This window comes from Macrobrachium nipponense, chromosome 4 (genome assembly GCF_015104395.2).
Source record: "Macrobrachium nipponense isolate FS-2020 chromosome 4, ASM1510439v2, whole genome shotgun sequence".
NCBI lineage: Eukaryota > Metazoa > Arthropoda > Malacostraca > Decapoda > Palaemonidae > Macrobrachium > Macrobrachium nipponense.
This window is the reverse complement of record NC_061100.1, coordinates 145,596,792-145,615,585: the sequence shown is the minus strand read 5'-3', so window position 1 is coordinate 145,615,585 and position 18,794 is coordinate 145,596,792. Positions and strand designations below refer to the sequence as shown.

At 36.8% G+C, this 18,794-nt stretch overlaps 1 protein-coding gene across 1 annotated transcript in view; it reads left to right on the top strand.

Annotated features, from left to right (window-relative positions):
* LOC135211262 (hemicentin-1-like) overlaps positions 1-18,794 on the top strand; it is a gene marked incomplete in the record, with an annotated part of 257,809 nt that overhangs the window by 206,545 nt on the left and 32,470 nt on the right. The window contains 13 exon segments of the mRNA XM_064244559.1: positions 47-207; positions 683-800; positions 5,725-5,915; positions 6,444-6,580; positions 7,560-7,629; positions 8,075-8,216; positions 10,175-10,344; positions 10,721-10,856; positions 12,641-12,771; positions 13,568-13,664; positions 15,803-16,055; positions 16,929-17,056; positions 18,012-18,181. Coding sequence (XP_064100629.1) covers positions 47-207; positions 683-800; positions 5,725-5,915; positions 6,444-6,580; positions 7,560-7,629; positions 8,075-8,216; positions 10,175-10,344; positions 10,721-10,856; positions 12,641-12,771; positions 13,568-13,664; positions 15,803-16,055; positions 16,929-17,056; positions 18,012-18,181 — 1,904 coding nt within the window.

The window sequence follows — 18,794 nt, the reverse complement described above, 5'->3', positions numbered from 1 at the left end:
CTAATTATCATTAGAAATAATCCATATCTGTCTCCTTCGTTACAAGAATCGCCCTCCGTCTCTGCTGGGCAGGAGGAGGTCATAGGAATTGTGGGCAAAGAGGTGCGTCTGAGGTGCCAAGTTTCAGGTACCCCCGTGCCCGTTATCACCTGGGCAAGGCCCGATCGTGGAGGGCAGTCTGTGACGCCTGAGGATCCAAGAGTGCAGGTAAGATATGGGTCGCCGTTTCTTCCTTTTTTTATTGTCCTGTCCCTCTTTTTCTTCTTAGAATTGGCATTTTTCTGTGCCTGTATGATGCATTTTCATTACTAAGTAATGTCAGGGTTCAAATAGGCCTTTCCTTCAAACGTGGTATACTGAAGCATTTTGGGCCCCTAATAGAGAATCTGAATGAAAAATTACAATATATTGCAATTTGCTTATTATTATTATTATTATTATTATTATTATTATTATTATTATTATTATTATTATTATTATTATTATTATTATCCATGGGATCTCTAGAGTCAGATAAGTTATTCATTCCTGTAAATAGTCAAAATGATTTGCCTAATATCACCAAAAACCCCAAGAAAGAAATCTCCCTGGAGATGAAATGTATATCTCAAAGACGGGCAGTACATCTCCTTAGGCAGTTTTGAAACATTCATATTCCTTTCATGATTTTTTTATATTCTAGCTTCTCGGATCGAGTTTACTGATCCTTCCCGTCGCTGTGGAAGACATGGGGAGGTACGAGTGCATGGCTCGCAACCCGGCGGGAAGATCTGCGGCTGAGGTCCTTTTGACTGTGCACTGTAAGTAGAAGTTTTTCAATGGACTCGCACCAGATTCCCTTTTCAAGTCAAACTGCTCATCATCTTAATTCTCTCCACTATGTCAGTTCCTCGTTGGACGAGTGGTTTACGTGCTCGCTTACCGATTCGGTAGAAACGAGTTCGCTTCCCTGCTCTGCCAACGTGGAATCAGAGGGAATTTGTTTCTGGTGATTAGGAACTAATTTCTCGATATTATGTGGTTCGGATTCCACAATAAGCTGTACGTCCCGTTGCTAGGTGACCAGTTGGTTCCTAGCCCAGTAAAAATATCTAATTCTTCTGGCCAGCCCTAGGAAAGCTGTTAACCAGTTCAGTGGTCTGGTTAAACTAAGATATACGTACGTCTTCGCTTTGTCCTCAGCCAGATTTTCCTTGGTCTCCTTCGTCCTGTGTTGAGCTTATAATAGCCAGCTAGTCACACTCGTGTTTAGATAACCATTGAATCCATCTCTGTCTCCCTTTGTAGTCTTTGCCCTTTAATGACCTTAAAAACAGTTTCTTTGAGAGTCTAGCAGTCGTTCCAGTGACAACAGCTGGAATTGTTTCAATTGTTTTTAGGAAACGTTTTTCCTATAATGATCACAAAGCGGTTCATACAGTATCAAAAAGTTCATTTTTATAAAGAGGAGTTTCCCTAAACTCTTCGCCACCGTCAGGTAGTCAGCAACGATCCGACACAACATAAAATCATGTGTTTTATTCCGAAGGTGCACAGATTCAAAAAATAAAAAAAATAAAAAACAACCTGTTTTCAGATACGAAAGCGAAAACAACAAAATAGAAGGTAGGAATAAAATTAAGGAAATATTTTCCAAAGTTTCGTATGGAAAATGTACAATAAGGAAATAATGAGTATTTTCAATATCTAGAATGATAACTGAATTTTTATCAAAACAAACTGAAATAATAATGGAAACGACACTGAATCCTTAACCAGCGAATAGAATAATAGAAGATGCTTGATTGATAAAAGTGTTATTAATGCTAGTAAAACGGACGAATATCTTTACGAGGATCTTAATGAATACTCAAATCTAGATGCGCATGTATCTGTAAAACGTTCAGATGATGTTTAAAGCTAGATTTGGTTGGTGGTTTAGAGCATTTTTGATCGAGTGATTGTCTGACATCAACAGAATTTATAAGTGAAAACTTACATATTTCTTGGTAATGAAGTTCATTTATTTCAGAACGGTTGAATCGTATTCTGCTGTTACTCTGTCGTCAGTACCCCTTTTGGCTCTTGCTCTCTTTCCTTTTATCTGATCTTATCTAGATGCAATGTTTATAAATACACTAGGTCAAAGTAGTATTGGAATTAATGCGAGAATAATGAGCTATTCATGGTTTTTAACAAGAAAAGACCACAACTTGTATGAATTCGTGAAGCACTTTTTGAAATAAATCTTTCATATCATTCACATGTAGACAGAAGACAAACAGATACAAACAGACGGAAATAACTGTCATCTCCAAAAGTAATAGTCAACAATAGGCATTCATTTCTAAAAGGGGCAAATTCTACTAGTTCTCTTTTAACTTGATAAATAGGCTTACTTAAGTAGTAAAAAGATGATTATTTTGTATGTTACCCAACAATGCTTTGGAGACAAAAATTGTTAGAGAACAAGAAATAATTTGGATTCATAAAGAACAGAAACAGTTTTTAGATTTACGTCAATGCTTTTGCTGGCTAGAAAATGGCGACTCACCCAGGAGCAACAACGAGGAGAGAACTTTTAATTATTAAATTTCTCCCAATGGCCAGACGATCTCTCTCTCTCTCTCTCTCTCTCTCTCTCTCTCTCTCTCTACCTGTGTGTGTGTGTTAGTGAATCACCTTCTATCGTTGCTGCTATCAGGGAACGATTTAGCCAGTTTCCTGCACAATTTTTCAACAGTTATCTACTGGCAAAACTATTTTGCAACTCACACAAAAACTTTGGATTTTCTATTTCAAAAACTGCAGTCACTGACATGTAGAAATATAAAATACCTTTATAATTTATTCTTTATTGACATTACTGAACAACATCGCTCCCCAGTAAATTGATTTCGCGATTAAAATAAATTCGCGGAATTTCTAGAAACACGAAAAACAAGAAATCTGTCATTTCAATTCAGCGTAATGGATTAATTTTCTAAGCGAAAATGTATAGTTGAAGGAAAAATTAATACAAATTTAAAATAGCAGTTTTTATATTATTAAATTACTTCAAGTAGACAATACATTATATGGTAACTATTTCCTTTCTCGTTAGTGTTTTATATTGAATGACTGATGAATATCTGATATATAATTCGGTATTAACTTCCCCAAACTTAGACAACGCTGACAATTCTACAAGATACACATAATTTAACAGCATTTCGGTAGCTAACTACCGTAAGAGTGTATTGCATGGAAATGTAAACGCAAGGCAAAAACATAAAAGGAAATATTAAGCAGAACTAAATGTAATGTTGCACTATTACAATGTCTAAATCCCACGGGTATTGTAATATCGTTATAAGTTTTCAACACGATTTATACATAAAACACTGGTTATTGACTCAATCTGTCCTCCAGCACAGTCCTTCATTCAAATCTGAACATTGTGTCTTTTCAAACGTATTGTTTCTATTAAATTTTCTGTACATTAATTAGTTTTAGAGTATTTATTTATATGGCTGTTTTGGTGTATGTCTATTACTTTGGCTCCACTCCTCACGTTCTGTATATTTCCATTTTTCCAGCATGTATAGTTTTTATTTGTTTCCCTGTGGTTTCGCTTCCTTAGGCCGCCATGTATGGTGTGCAACACGTTAATAGATTAGACTTCTAGTTTACAAAAATTCACGAAAATTTCTTACACTAATATTTCCTGTTCCGTGAAATTTTGCAGAGCTTAAAAAAAAAGACCTATATTTTTATTTTTTATATAAAATAAAAATATAGCTCTTTTTAATAATAAGAAAGACACGCGAAAATTCCATGAAAATTTCTTGGATTAGTCGGTATTTTTTCATCTTTTATCACCGACCATAAAAGTTCTCTCTCTCTCTCTCTCTCTCTCTCTTATTTTTGGCAGCTTACCCTCGCTGAGCTTGCACAGTGATGCCCTCTATGGTAAGGTGGTATCAAAGATTATTTCCCTACAGTAGTAATAAAATTTGGTCCTATAATTAGGTTACAAATGTGTTTATATGAAACAAATACCTAAAGATCTCAAGATATAAATTTTTGATTATGCAATAGATTTTAAGTAAGTTTGATCATAAAATATATGAAAGTGCATCATTAATGACTATAGTAATGCTCGAATCGCTTTGTAGATTTCTTCCCAGACATGAATTCCAATTGCAGATCTCAGGTTATACTTTCATAAGGTTATTAAAGACTATTTATCTCATGAAGCTAAACAAGCTAAAGTGAGGACGATTTATTTGAAAAATGCCTGACATTTACGAATGTTGAATTTTATTTTGAAATCTTTTTTTTTTAGGCAAATATCTAATGAGATTTAATAAAAAAAAAAAAAAAAATAAAAAAAAAAAAAAAAAGGTCTGGTAATAGAAATTAAAATCAGGTAAGTTGCGTGTCATCAGAATTTGTAATTTATAAAGATTACAAATCTGAATGCGGCATTTTTTTTTACTTACACATGTATGTGTTAACGGGATATTAATCTCGTTATTCATTTGGTAAACGTGGAACTCCGGGCGTCAGGCAACCCAATACACACAGCCTCTCTCTCTCTCTCTCTCTCTCTCTCTCCAAGCGACCAACGGCTTGCGACCCCTCTCTCTCTCTCTCTCTCTCTCTCTCTCTCTCTCTCTCTCTCTCTCTCTCTCTCTCTCTCGACCTCTTTCTCTCCATTCTAATAGGTAATCAAAACGAGTCAAGTTATGTAAAAAATAACTATTTATTTAACAATGGAAAGATAATGATCCAAGTCTTACTGACTAACTTAACTCAGTTAACTCCCCAACATTAAAATGTCTAAAACAGTAATTTGTCACACTAATTGTCTCTCCCATCTGGGACTCCCTGTCCCTCTAGGACTCTCGGACCCCCTTTGCCAGTCAATGCCCTTGCCAAAATTGTCTGTTTCAAAGACACGAGGAACACACTCGTTAGCACACATAAGTTTCAAGACAAAGTTAAAGATTAAATATTCTACAATGTGAAACAAGCCATTCCTTTGGCTAAAGTAATTGAACACTCACCCATTGCAGCTGGAATATCTCACTCACTGATAAATAAAAACACTTTGGCATCCGCCATCGTGGCTTTGCCTTCCTCCCATGAATCTTTGTGCAAGTCTTCCCATAGACTTGGCTAGAGAGGCCATTATCAAAGGAAGTGGCGCACACGCACATACGAATGCACACTTCGTTTACGCCTCATATTACTGGCTACAACCAGTTTCCCAAAGGCACTTTGAACAAAGACCCATGAACTGATGAACATTGACTCGCCTAACTATGCAGTTTCATATCACGCCACCCAGAAATCCTTTATCAGCTTTTCTCGGGTCGTTGCTTCGGCTCTGTTCTCTGCATTCCAAAAAGGTCACAGCCCATCACATTATGCTATTAAATATATTAATTATAACCCTAGGACTCACATATGTAAAAAGATTAAAAATACCTGGAAAAAGTAATAAAGAAAAATGGAAGGTAACCAACTGAAGCTTCGAAAAATCAACCCATCGTCTCATGTATTTTACATATAAAACTTTTCTCTCTCTCTCTCTCTCTCTCTCTCTCTCTCTCTCTCTCTCTTTCATCCTACTTCTTCTTCTTCTTCTTCTGCTATTACCTTCGGAAAAATGAAACGAGGGCAATCATCGTAGAAGATTCCTTATTCGAGTCGCTGCAACTGTGCATCGTTATTGTACGTGTATTATCTCACTTTCAGCGCCCCCGTCAGTAGAGGAAGATCTGGCAGAGGCTGTGTCGGTTGTGAGGGGTGAGGAGCTGACCCTTGGGTGCACAGCATCCGGATATCCAACTCCTCAAACCAGGTGGCTAAGAGAAGGGAGGATTCTCTCTGAGACACAGAGGCTCAAGCTGACCACAAATGGAGAGTTGGTCATTGCATCTATACAGGTAATTTTGCCCTAATCTATGATATATTTATTAGAGTGAAAATGTAAAGAGTAAATAATGTTCATCTTAAACAATACAAAACAATTATTTCCTATAACGTATAGCGTATTCATTTTAATTTCCGTTGGTGAAACAATGGGTATTTTACCGTAGATTTAGCATGTGACACAAGTAAGCTGGAGGCCTGATCACCCCTTGTAATTTTTTTTCAAGAATTTTATTCGTCTTGCGTATATTTTAATTTTAAACAAATCAAATATGAAAGACGTAGATCACGTGGTAAAAAATAATAGAACAGTTAAGTACAAACGATAGATTTTATACAAGCATTCAAAAAACAAGCCTGATACATCTGATTTGTCGTTGTCTTAGTGATTCGTGTAACAACTGTATTCGTATCCTCACGTTGCTTCATTATATAAGTTATTTCTTTTTTTCAAAATTACACATCCTTCAAATAGGTCTGCTCAGTTAATGAGTGAATTATTCCCTTTATTATCACGTTCCCATTTATTTGATATCTATCAGGCATCTGATTCCGGTCTATACACCTGCCTTGCCTCCAACGCTGCTGGGAGGTTGTACAGAGAAGTGGTGGTCGTCGTTCAAGTTCCTCCAAGGATGACTGTCCTTCCGAGGACTCAGGAGGTCACCAGGGGAGACAGGTGAGTGACATTCTTCATATTTGTAGTTTTCTGCAAAAGAAAACCATTGAGATGGCTATCTACCACTCCGTCTGCACTATTTCTGTTCGCTCTCAGATCTTAAAAACTACTAAGGCTAGGGGGCTCCGAATGGGTATGTTGATCGTCCACTCTCCAATCATCAAACATACCAAATTGTAGCCCTTTAGCCTCATTGGTTTTTATTTTATCTAAGGTTAAAGTAGCCATTTATCGTGCATCTGGCAGCGTTGTCTGAGGCCATGAGACACATGGCAGCGCTATCCGTGGCCATGGGATGCACCCTCACTCTACCGCATGTGGTGAGCAACTGTAGTGCTGCCAGTCATAGTTGATGGTTTTATACAGCATTATACTTTGTACAGAAAACTCGATTGCGCCGAAGAAGCTTCGGCACATTTATTACTTGTTTATTATTATTGATGGTAGTAGTTGTAACAATAGTATTGGTATGCGTGATAGTCATAATATGGAAGTTATTTTGCAGATTCTTGTTAGTGCGACTATCCTTATTGTTGTAAAAAATGGTAACAGTCATTGTGATACTATTAACAGTCTTAAGCGGTTATTGCTATTTCCTTAAAAACTGTTCTTATGAGGACTATTGTAGCCATAAAATACTCAGGAAAAAATATAGAATTAATAACACTGCGTGTTATATGCAGACTATTTTCTTGTAGGCAGCTTTTTTAAAACATGATTTGTACATTCATTTTGCACCGGTCAGTAACTACTTTGGTAAAAATAAAATATAAAGGCTCATTTAAATGCCGCCTTAAACAAAGCAGGACAGATTAGTATCACTTAAGAAGACTTTATTGTTTATTAATAATAATGTTGTTTCGTTATTCCATCTCATTGCTCCCTTTGAACTTCCATATTCAACTTATTCAACCATGAATAAGTTACAAGTCCTGATCAAATCTCTATCTTTATTTTCTTTCTTTTTTTCCCATTTCAGATTGGAACTTGAATGTGAAGCCACGGGAGTGCCTGTTCCTTCAATTAGGTGGCTCTTAAATGGCACCAAGGTGATATAGGCGTGAATTTCTCTCACTGTAAAAGTTACTCCATGTACTATATAGGAAAAATTATGACAGTGGGCGATAGTTTATTTTTTGAATGAATAGTTTGGAATGTTTTAGTCATGTGTGCATACGTAGGTATATATTACTCTTAGTTTTATCGATAAAGCGCATGGCTTCTCGTATTACCCGGTAAATGAAACTCGCACTGTTGTTCATAACATATACTATAGCTTCCCCTATCTTAACGAACAAATGTCCAGTAGTATAAAAAATATTCACAGCCAATATTATTAGACAGAAATGTTGGTGCTTTTTTTTTCCTTAACTTCGAAAATGTTGAATTTGTAACCCTGCAACTTATGGCTCTATGAGACGATGTTAATTGAGTCAGATGCTTTCAATGAAAGAAATTTTTTTTTTACCATTTTAAGCAATTTTTTTCCTTCAGGTGACAGGTGTTTCGACCTCCAGCGGCGGCCACGGTACCCTAGTGGTTGAAAGAGCTTCCAAAACTGACGAAGGGACCTACACCTGTATTGCCGAAAACGAGGCGGGTCACAGAAAAGCCGTTGCAGGTGTCAGGGTCAAAGGTAACGCCTATGTAAGCATGTGTGCGCATGTGTGTATGTGCGTATGAAAGCAGCTTCAATTTTGCGTGAGTTTTGATTGGTCAGATAGAAAGGATGTTGAAATACATCCTCTTGTTAAGAGAAGAGTTCCTAAATCCATTTCCTTTCCTGGCTTTTATTTCCTACGCTTTCCCCTCTTGCATGATTCTCAGATTACGAGACTTCCATTTATGATGACGCAACAGCTAACGAGGGTTGAAAGGAGTTCCCATCGTATTCTATTTCGTTCTTTTTTTCCGAAAGCGAATGGAGATAAGCAAGAATATTTGTTCTAGCGCTGTTCTGCATTCTGAAAACCAGCATATGTGAACGTAGGTTAATGGGACAGAGTTTCTCTACATTTACATTTGTAAGACTTTGTAAACAGGAAAAAGTAAACAGTTATAGAGCTGTGAATTGTAGATTAATCGATTAACTGATCTGGTTCGTGTATTTATGTGATAACAACTCCACAAAAGGTATTAATTAAACCATACTATTGCAGCTCAGGATAGAAACCGTACTGGTAAGAACTTTATATATTTTGCATTCTTTTTACTTTCTTGTGTGGTGGGGAAGGTTGTGTGTGTGTGTGTGTGTGTGTGTGTGTGTGTGTGTGTGTGTGTGTGTGTGAGTATGTGAGTTGTGATGGTTTCTCTCAGAAATGCACAGAAATAAGCGGTTGTCCCTTCAGCTTGTCATAATCAGTGAGACCAAAAAACAATTTCAGCTGACTAAGATTTATATGACAAGTTATCGAATCCTAAAAAAGAAAATTAGAAAGGAATTATGTAAGTCAGAATCGCCTACTTGAAAACAAAGATGACCTTACTTAAGGAACAATGGTACTAAAAGAGTTATACAGATAGGTTTTATTTTATGAAAATCATGAGTCAACTTATTTAATGACAGGTTGGTTAGCCGGAATCTCTAGGTTCGATATAAAGTATTCTCTCATAATGCCCTAAAATGCATAAGGCAGATGTGAACTATTAGAATATGCATTCGGTACAGTAATTATGTTACTTTTCAGTTATTTCCTCTTTTCTCAGACACGTCCTCTTGATTGGTTGGCTGGTTTTAGATTAACCAAACCTTAGGCCACAATGGGCCTTTGTACAAGTTTGGTATAGTAACTATGGACTTTTTGGGTCCATTTCCAACAACAATTAGAGGAAAGAAACAAATATTAGTCTTCTTAGACTATTGATTTGGAAGTGTAAGAGGCCTGGTGTAAACCTCCGGATTCTTCCCACCCTGCAGAGAATTTATTTCCCTTCCCCTATCTTAATCTATGTATAATAAAAGAGCATCCATAGAGCTAAATCTGAACGTATGTCATTCTGGCGACAAATCAGACTGGAGCAGTGGATGTGCTGAATTTGTAAACAAGGATATAATCAATTCCGAACATTTACATATTCTTTCAGAAATAAGGACATCAACCTGATAGGTTACAGAAAGTTAGGTCGACTATAAGGAATGGGTGAAGAAAAACTGGTGAAAGTGGCCTATGAATTAGACTTTTAATACCTTTAATGCAGGTTCCTTGATGCTACTGCATCTATTTCCAGTTTTTTAAGCGGCTTAGAGCTGTGTTAGGCCTTTCATACAACATAAGGTTCCTCACCAATAATGATAAGGAGGAATAAATGTCATTTCATTGTGTTCGAATGGACTACCTTCGTCAAAGAAACCCATGAGCATCATACAGTATATGAGTAAATAGTATATAATTTGTAAGTGGGTTCGATATGATGATGAATGGGCTTCTCACCCGGGTTATGAAGCTGCTAAGTGAAGCCTTTTTAAGAGGAGTAGTTTGGTCATTGATTCATCAGTTGGGACACAAAAAACAAAAAAAAAGACATTTTCCATTTCTTTATTCCATTACCAGTCCTTTACCTTTAGCATCTTGCTTTCTTCTCTCATTTATTTAGTGCCCCCTGTCATCATGTACGCCCCCGAAGAGATGACCGTTTTGGAATTGAACGCCGTCACTCTGACCTGCGTTGCCGAAGGTGACCCAGCTCCTGCCACGACCTGGATCAAGGAGGGGCATTCTGTGCACTCGTCTGACCGCGTGCACTTGATGGAGAACGGGTCGTTGGTGAGCATAATTTCCTCTCCTTTTCTCTTTTGCTCTAAAGGCTTATTCTAGTCATTTGAAAGTCTTAAAATAACATTCAGTTCCAATAATCAGTACAATTATATGGTTAATTTTCTTCTTTGCCTTTAAGAATGATTTTGATTGTAAGTTTAAAGTTATATTCAGTTCCAATAATCAGTACCATCACTTGGTTCAGTTTCTACTTTGCCTTTAAGAATGATTCTGACCATTTGAAAGTGTTTGAAATTATATTCAGTTCCAATGATCAGCACCGTGAGACGACGACAGAATTTCATCTTACCATAAAAATTTAATTTGTTTGTGGGAGCTCAGTAAAATCGCTCGTATTTTCCCTTGCCCCTGGTTCCTTTCTCAGGTGATAGATTCCTTGCAAGCGTCGGATGCAGGTGAATATAAATGCGTCGTAAGTAATGATGCTGGAGCAGCGGAGGCCACTGCTCACCTTGTGGTGCATACGCCTCCCGTCCTCACCCGGCCACCTGTCAGTGCAGGTAAGTTTAATAGCACCTTTTTATTGTATGGTGGTGGGGGTTGGGGAGAGGGGAGCCGTGGCAGCAACGTTTAATGGCATCTTTTTGTTTTTGGAGGGTAGGCCAGTCACTGATGTAAAATATTGCAAAAGACTCCTCATAGAAAGAAAGAAATGAAGCCATGCATTACTCATGAGTGACAGTTTTTATTGCTTTGTGGTTTTGCATCTAATGGAGCAAAGAACTCATTAGAAATAAAGGAGGGAAACTGATGCTCTCTTACTTTTAGCTGCTCTTTCGCTTTAACTTCTCTCGGCGGGAAACTAGAGTTCATCGGAAGAGAGAATAGTGGGGCAGACAAACTAGCTATTCTCGTCATTCATGGGACTTCTTATTAATTATTGCTTTTCCCTGATGACTTGGTCGTCTAGTCTCAATATTTACAGAAAGCAATGCTGAAATTGTTAGCGCTTTCCTACGTATTGGAAATTCTCCCGCTTTATCTGGTCTTAACGCACAAAGGAAAATGTTTGGTTAAAGAGAAGTCATTCAGTGGTCCATGCGTTCATTCACTAATCAATCAGAGATTCTCCCTTTGTGTGGAATCCTGGTGCGTTTGATAATAACCGTTGTCTCGCACACAATAGTGGAAATACTGAATCGTAGATTTACCCTTTCCAGAGCATCTCCCTTATTTCTTCGTGCTTTCTACGAATATTTATTTTTGTAATTCTTATGAAAACTCAAATGGAAATGTTGCCATAAACGGTAGAAAATCCATCAAGAAATTGTATTTTGGGAGCCTCGGGCAAAATATTATGGGTGCAAAGTAAATGTGCACGAAAATGAAGATAAAAATGCATTTGCTCGATGGAAAACACTTTATGTTTTTCGCTTAAATGTCAGGAAATGATAACTATTTAAAGAATAATTTCTTGTATCTTTTGCACTTGTTAGAGGTTTTGGGGTAAATGAAGGGAGCGCGATGTAAATTAGCAACCAAGATTAAATTTTACCCTCATCATTGTTGTCCGTCTCTGAAAAACGTCTATATTGCTTGAATGTTCTGAAATTTTAATTTCTAGTGAGATGTTTTCTTTATGCATCGGATAAGTTTTTAATCTAATCGTGATCAGGTCAGTTTGAAGGCTGAAAGCTACATTGATTGAAATGCAACGTTAATTTCCGCCTGACAAAATTAGCTTTTTCTTTGGGTGTGCTCGAATGATTATTTCTATTTATATCATTTTCTTCTTTGCTTGAAGTAGCTGCTGAAGTTCTCAAGCAAACTGCAATAAGTGCAAACTTTAAGAACAACTAAGGTTAGGATAAAAATTCAATATCATTTGCCTCCTCATAAAATTGAACTTTTGTCTACTCACATTCTAGGAATTATCGTATATAAGAGTTTTTTTCCAATGATTTTAATTGAAGATATTGTTGTCCTTGACTGCAATACTTTTGAAATTTTACTGTTTATGTTCTTATGTATATACATATATATATATATATAAATATATATATATATATATATAATATATATTTATATATATTATATAAATAGGAAAAAGCCGGGAAATGCCACAGAAAAATGATAAGCAGAAAGTCAGTACAAAGCGCTTTCGCCTTTATTCAGGCATTGTCGAGGCAATGCCTGAATAAAAGCGAAAGTGCTTGGTACTGACTTTCTGCCTATCATTTTAACTATGGTATTTGCTTATATAATGAAGTCATGTGCATCTACTGTGATTTTTGCGCATATATTTATGTGTGTGTGTATGTATACCTATATGAATATTTTGCAGTTGTTGAAGTTGGAGGCACCATTGTTTTCGACTGTGAGGCTGAGGGATCCCCCGTCCCCACCATTCAGTGGGGTGTCACCCCCGGGGAACTCCACTCCCGTTATCTACATCTCACGAATGGGTCCCTCCAGGTAATTATTTTATATGAAAATAATGACCTCTTGGATATTCCTTTTCATGTTTTATATGCATCATATGTTAGATATTTCTCTGTATTTATACTTTTCACCACGTGTTGTTCTTCATAGGGTATTTAACAACAAAAAATTCTATACTATACTTATGGTGTTTCACATATTTTGTGTCTCTCAGATGATACATATTTATTTTTGTTTATTTCTTGTTTATGCTATTATTTTATGTTGTGCTTTACAGAAGTATTCCCATTTCAGTTGCTATCACAAATCTTATTCTAAGATAATCAGAAATGAAAGGGGGCATCAATATGGTTATTTTTTGGCGTAACCAATAACTAAAATATCAAAGTCTGGATATTTCATATCTGTTATATGTTTCAGATGTTAGAGGTTTGTATATATTAATAGGTTTTATTATTTTGTTTTGCATTCCAGGGAGCTATTTAATACATAAGTTGTTAATAATGTGTTGCTCTGCTCATAAACATTCCATGGAAAACTGACATTTTCCTGTAATTATTATAGTGATATTTCTTCACTGCAAATTTAACGTATAATTAACAAATAGATCATTAACAGAACATGCCTTGATTGACAAGAGGTCTTAACCATCAGTTTTAGCATTCAAGAAAGCAGCTTCTGCTTGATGTAAGTTAAGTCTATAGTTAATTACCATTAAAAATTATGAATATTTAGTTACATTTTAACCGCAAGATATAAGCTCATGCTAGGATATTCATTTTTTTGGAAATTATCAGATATATACCCATTTGTTATGAATATCCCACAGTTGATAGCCGCACAGATGGAGGATGAAGGTCAGGTCATATGCCAGGCTTACAATGACCTCGGAGAAGATCTAGCCAAGGCTGACCTCAGCATCAGAGGTATTGTTACTGAAATCAGGTCAAGTTTGAATTTTCCATGAGTGGTCGAGCTTTGTGCGAATTCCATAGTGAAATATTTCCTTTATTATTGTTATTTTTTTTTTTTTTTTTTTGCTCTATCACAGTCCTCTAATTCGAGTGGGTGGTATTTATAGTGTGGGGTTCCGGGTTGCATCCTGCCTCCTTAGGAGTCCATCACTTTTCTTACTATGTGCGCCGTTTCTAGGATCACACTCTTCTGCATGAGTCCTGGAGCTTCTTCAGCGTCTAGTTTTTCTAGATTCCTTTTCAGGGATCTTGGGTTCGTGCCTAGTGTTCCTATGAATATGGGTACAATTTCCACTGGAATATCCCATATGCTTCTTATTTCTACTTTCAGATCTTGATACTTATCCATTTTTTCCCTCTCTTTCTCTTCAACTCTGGTGTCCCATGGTATTGCGACATCAATGAGTAATACTTCTTCTTGATTTTGGTCAATCAACGTCACGTCTGGTCTATTTGCACGTATTACCCTATCTGTTCTGATACCATAGTCCCAGAGGATTTTTGCCTGATCGTTTTCTATCACTCCTTCAGGTTGGTGTTCGTACCACATATTACTGCAAGGTAGCTGATGTTTCTTGCACAGGCTCCAGTGGAGGGCTTTTGCCACTGAATCATGCCTCTTTTTGTACTGGTTCTGTGCAAGTGCCGTACATTCGCTTGCTATGTGGTTTATGGTTTCATTTTTCGTGTTGCACTTCCTACATATGGGAGAGATGTTATTTCTGTCTATCGTTCTTTGAACATATCTGGTTCTTAGGGCCTGATCTTGTGCCGCTGTTATCATTCCTTTAGTTTCCTTCTTTAGCTCTCCCCTCTGTAGCCATTGCCACGTGTCATCGCTGGCTAGTTCTTTAGTCTGTCTCATGTATTGTCCGTGCATTGGTTTGTTGTGCCAGTCCTCTGTTCTGTTTGTCATTCTCCTGTCTCTGTATATTTCTGGGTTTTCGTCTAATTTTATCAGCCCTTCTTCCCATGCACTCTTTAGCCACTCGTCTTCACTGGTTTTCAGATATTGCCCCAGCGCTCTGTTCTCGATGTTGACGCAGTCCTCTATACTTAGTAGTCCTCTCCCTCCTTCCTTTCGTGTTATGTATAGTCTGTCCGTATTTGCTCTTGGGTGTAGTGCATTGTGTATTGTCATGTTTCCTGGTTTTCTGATTTATGCTGCGGAGTTCTACCTTCGTCCATTCCACTATTTCTGCGCTGTATCTGATTACTGGCATTGCCCATGTGTTTATGGCTTTTATCATATTTCCGCCATTGAGTTTTGACTTGAGTATCGCCTTGAGTCTCTGCATATATTCTTTCCTGATCGTGTCCTTCATCTCTTGGTGTTTTATATCCCCTCCCTTTATTATTCCCAGGTATTTATATCCAGTCTCATCTATGAGTTTGATGTCGCTCCCATCTGGTAGCTTTATCCCTTCAGTTCTTGTTACTTTGCCCTTTTGTATGTTGACTAAGGCGCATTTTTCTATTCCAAACTCCATCCTATTATTATTATTATTATTATTATTATTATTATTATTATTATTATTATTATTATTATTATTATTATTATTGCTACTTTTGTCAGTTTTTAAAAAAATTAAAGTAATTAAAAGGTGCTATATTCGTCTATGTAGTAGATATCAAATTGTTCCTTGATGATAACCATATGCTAACATATGTAATTGTCTACCCTGCCATAACCTCAACATTCTTTAGAGAGTACTGTATACCCCTAACTATCATAAAACTCATTGATGGACCTTCTTATATGCCAGACATCATGATCTTAAGAATATTCATTTTTCCTGTCGTATAGGACGCAATTAACTGTTATGACACGTTGGTTTGTATACGATATATCATATGGAGAGTATTATAATTTGAGAAGTTTTTTTAATGCACAGTGATCTGCAACCCATTGACGGCATACACCTTGAACATAGAGATCCTTTATGTAGAGTCTTCGACCCCTGACAATCATCATATAGCATATTACTCGACACGTTATATTTGTTATTTGTAAAATAAACTTAAAAATGAAATGTCCTAGACCTAATGAAAACGATACCTGGTCAACACTTTCGTTTCCTTCCGAGTAGTCAACGGCATGTGGGGATCCTGGGGACCTTGGTCATCCTGCAGCGTCTCCTGTGGCAAGGGGCAGCAGGAGAGGAGAAGGGCGTGCGACTCGCCCGCCCCCCGCCATGGCGGTGCCCCTTGTAAGAGTGACGATGCCAACGATAGATCGGAGACTCATTCACGTCCACATGACATCCATACCCGTCCTTGTCGACCGCAGCCCTGCCCAGTCGATGGGAACTGGTCGCCTTGGGATCCCTGGGGTGAATGCAGGTAAAAGACAGATAGACAGTCAGACAGACAGACAGTCAGACAGTCAGACCGAACGCCGTCACACTTCTGTATAAATGTACCTTTTATTATTGCATGAGAGAGACAGAGGAACAGGGACAGCAGTATTTACTAACGAACGTGCAAATCTTTAATTTCGATATGAGACTAAAAGACTTATTCATCTATAAAAATTCAGTTAATTGACTTGTAACTTGAATAGACCAGAGAGAGAGAGAGAGAGAGAGAGATGGGAGCCCGGGAGGTGCATAATAACCAATAGTAACCAGCTTGAGAATCGGATCGAGTTATTTGAGAGAGAGAGAGAGAGAGAGAGAGAGAGAGAGAGAGAGAGAGAGAGAGAGAGAGTAAATGATAAAGAGATAGAGAGATGTTTTGGGACGGAGTTGTATTAAAATTTAACCAATTAATTCCCCAGCTTGAGGAAAACTCGAAGTTAATTGGAGAGAGAGAAGGAGAGAGAGTTTTTGGGGGGGGGGGGTATATTTCCTTATTAGAGAAAACCATAACCATCGCTAAGACGGCTGCATTACCAGGGGGAGAGAGAGAGAGAGAGAGAGAGAGAGAGAGAGAGAGAGAGAGAGAGAGATGGGAGCCCGGGAGGTTGTATTAATAACCAATAGTAACCAGCTTGAGAACTCGATCGAGTTATTGGAGAGAGAGAGAGAGAGAGAGAGAGTTTTGTATATTTCCTATTCGAGGAAAAAAATAAACCATTTGCTGAGACGGCTGCGTTACCAAAAAGAGAGAGAGAGAGAGAGAGGAGAGAGAGAGAGTAAACGATAAATTTGACCCCTCATTAACCTTTCACTGTTGAAACTCCAGCCAGACACACAACTTCTCTTCCTTCGTCAGCGTGACCTGTGGCAGCGGCGTACGCTTGAGAACCAGATATTGTACAGCCCCTGCGCCTTTGTATGGAGGTCGACCTTGTATTGGGCAAACGGTCGAGGAAGAACCTTGCAAACTTCGGGATTGCCCAGGTATGCTCAGGCGGTCGAACAGTCATAAAAATTCAAGTATTGTGACAGTTTATAAATGGGATTTTTATCTTACATTTTACATATTCATTTTTTCAGAGTTTTTGATTGGTGCATGTGTTTACAAACGATTTTATTATGTATGTATGTATGTATGTATGTATGTATGTATGTATGTATGTATGTATGTATGTTATTGTGGATGTATTTATGTATGTATGATGATGTATAATTGGTGTATGTATGTATGTATGTCTTGTTATGTTGTTATATTTTATTTTCACTGTAAATTATAAAAATAAATATATATTACATACAATAAGTTTGGAATTTAAGAGCTTATTTCGTCTCTCTTTATGTTAATAAACTTTATTCCTTCTTCACTATGATCATGTATATTTATTTATGTAGGTAAGTATATATGTACTATATTAAATCTTCATTATGAATTATAGAAATAGATATATATGAATAACTTTGCGGTTTCGGAATTGGAAAGATGTTTTTAAATTTTAATTTTATTTTGTCTCTCTACGTGGATTAACTTTGCTCCTTCATCACCATATGTATGTATGTATGTATGTATGTTATGTATGTATGTATGTACGTATATTAGATTTTAAATTTGAGTTATAGAAATAAATGTATGTGAAACGAGATTGTAATCTGATATTGAAGAGACACTAATACATTTTTATTTTATTTCTACTCTGTTAATCAACTTCACGCCCTTATTATCATATTCATGTATATATATATTTCTATATATATATAAATATATATATATATATATATATATGTGTGTGTGTGTGTGTGTGTGTGTGTGTGTGTATGTATGTATGTGCATGTATGTATGTACGTCTTTAACCGATCCTCTCGCGGTACCAAGATGAAAATCATAAATGCAAATAACATTAATCAACACTTCAGTCCTATGACGTCACCTGTCGTCCTTCAGTTTCGGGAGGCTGGGGAGAATGGAGCGCTTGGTCCGAGTGCAGCACAACTTGTCAACAGGGCCTTCGGCAGCGTACCCGTCTGTGCGATTCCCCAACTCCTGCAGCCGGAGGTGCCTTCTGTCAAGGAGATGACCTGGAAGTCACCCCTTGCTCCAACGCCCCGTGTTTGGTAATGCTCAGCAATTTGGATTTGTTTGTGTTGCTTCTTTCTCTTCTTCGTGAATTTATTCATTTTTTTATTCATTTACTTATTTAATTATTTGTTTGTTTATTTATTTGTTTATTCATTCATTCATTCATTCATTCATATGTTTTTCTACTTATTTATTTCTGTACTGAAGAAAAGTATTATTTCAACAACGAAATTCAACTTTCTGAAGTACCGTTATGCTTTATGTTTATTTATCTATTTTTATTGAAGATAAGTATTGTTTTAACAACAAAATTCAACTTTCTTAAGTACCGTTATGCTTTATATTTATTAATCTACTTTTATTATTTATTTGTTTGCTTATTTATTAATTCATTCACTATAAAATTTTCTTTTATTTTTTGACGTATCAAATCCTTTATTGGAGATAAGTTTTTGCTTCAACAACAAAATTCAACTTTCACAAAAACCGTTATATGTCTCATAAATATGTTTGTTTAAAAAAGGGAAACATCTCAGCCTCTTCCTATTCAAAGAGCTGTGATAAATGAAGTTTTTCGTGTTTTCTATATTTATTTGTGATGATATCCCACTATGGCCATTACTAGATTATTATGAAGGTATAAAGATT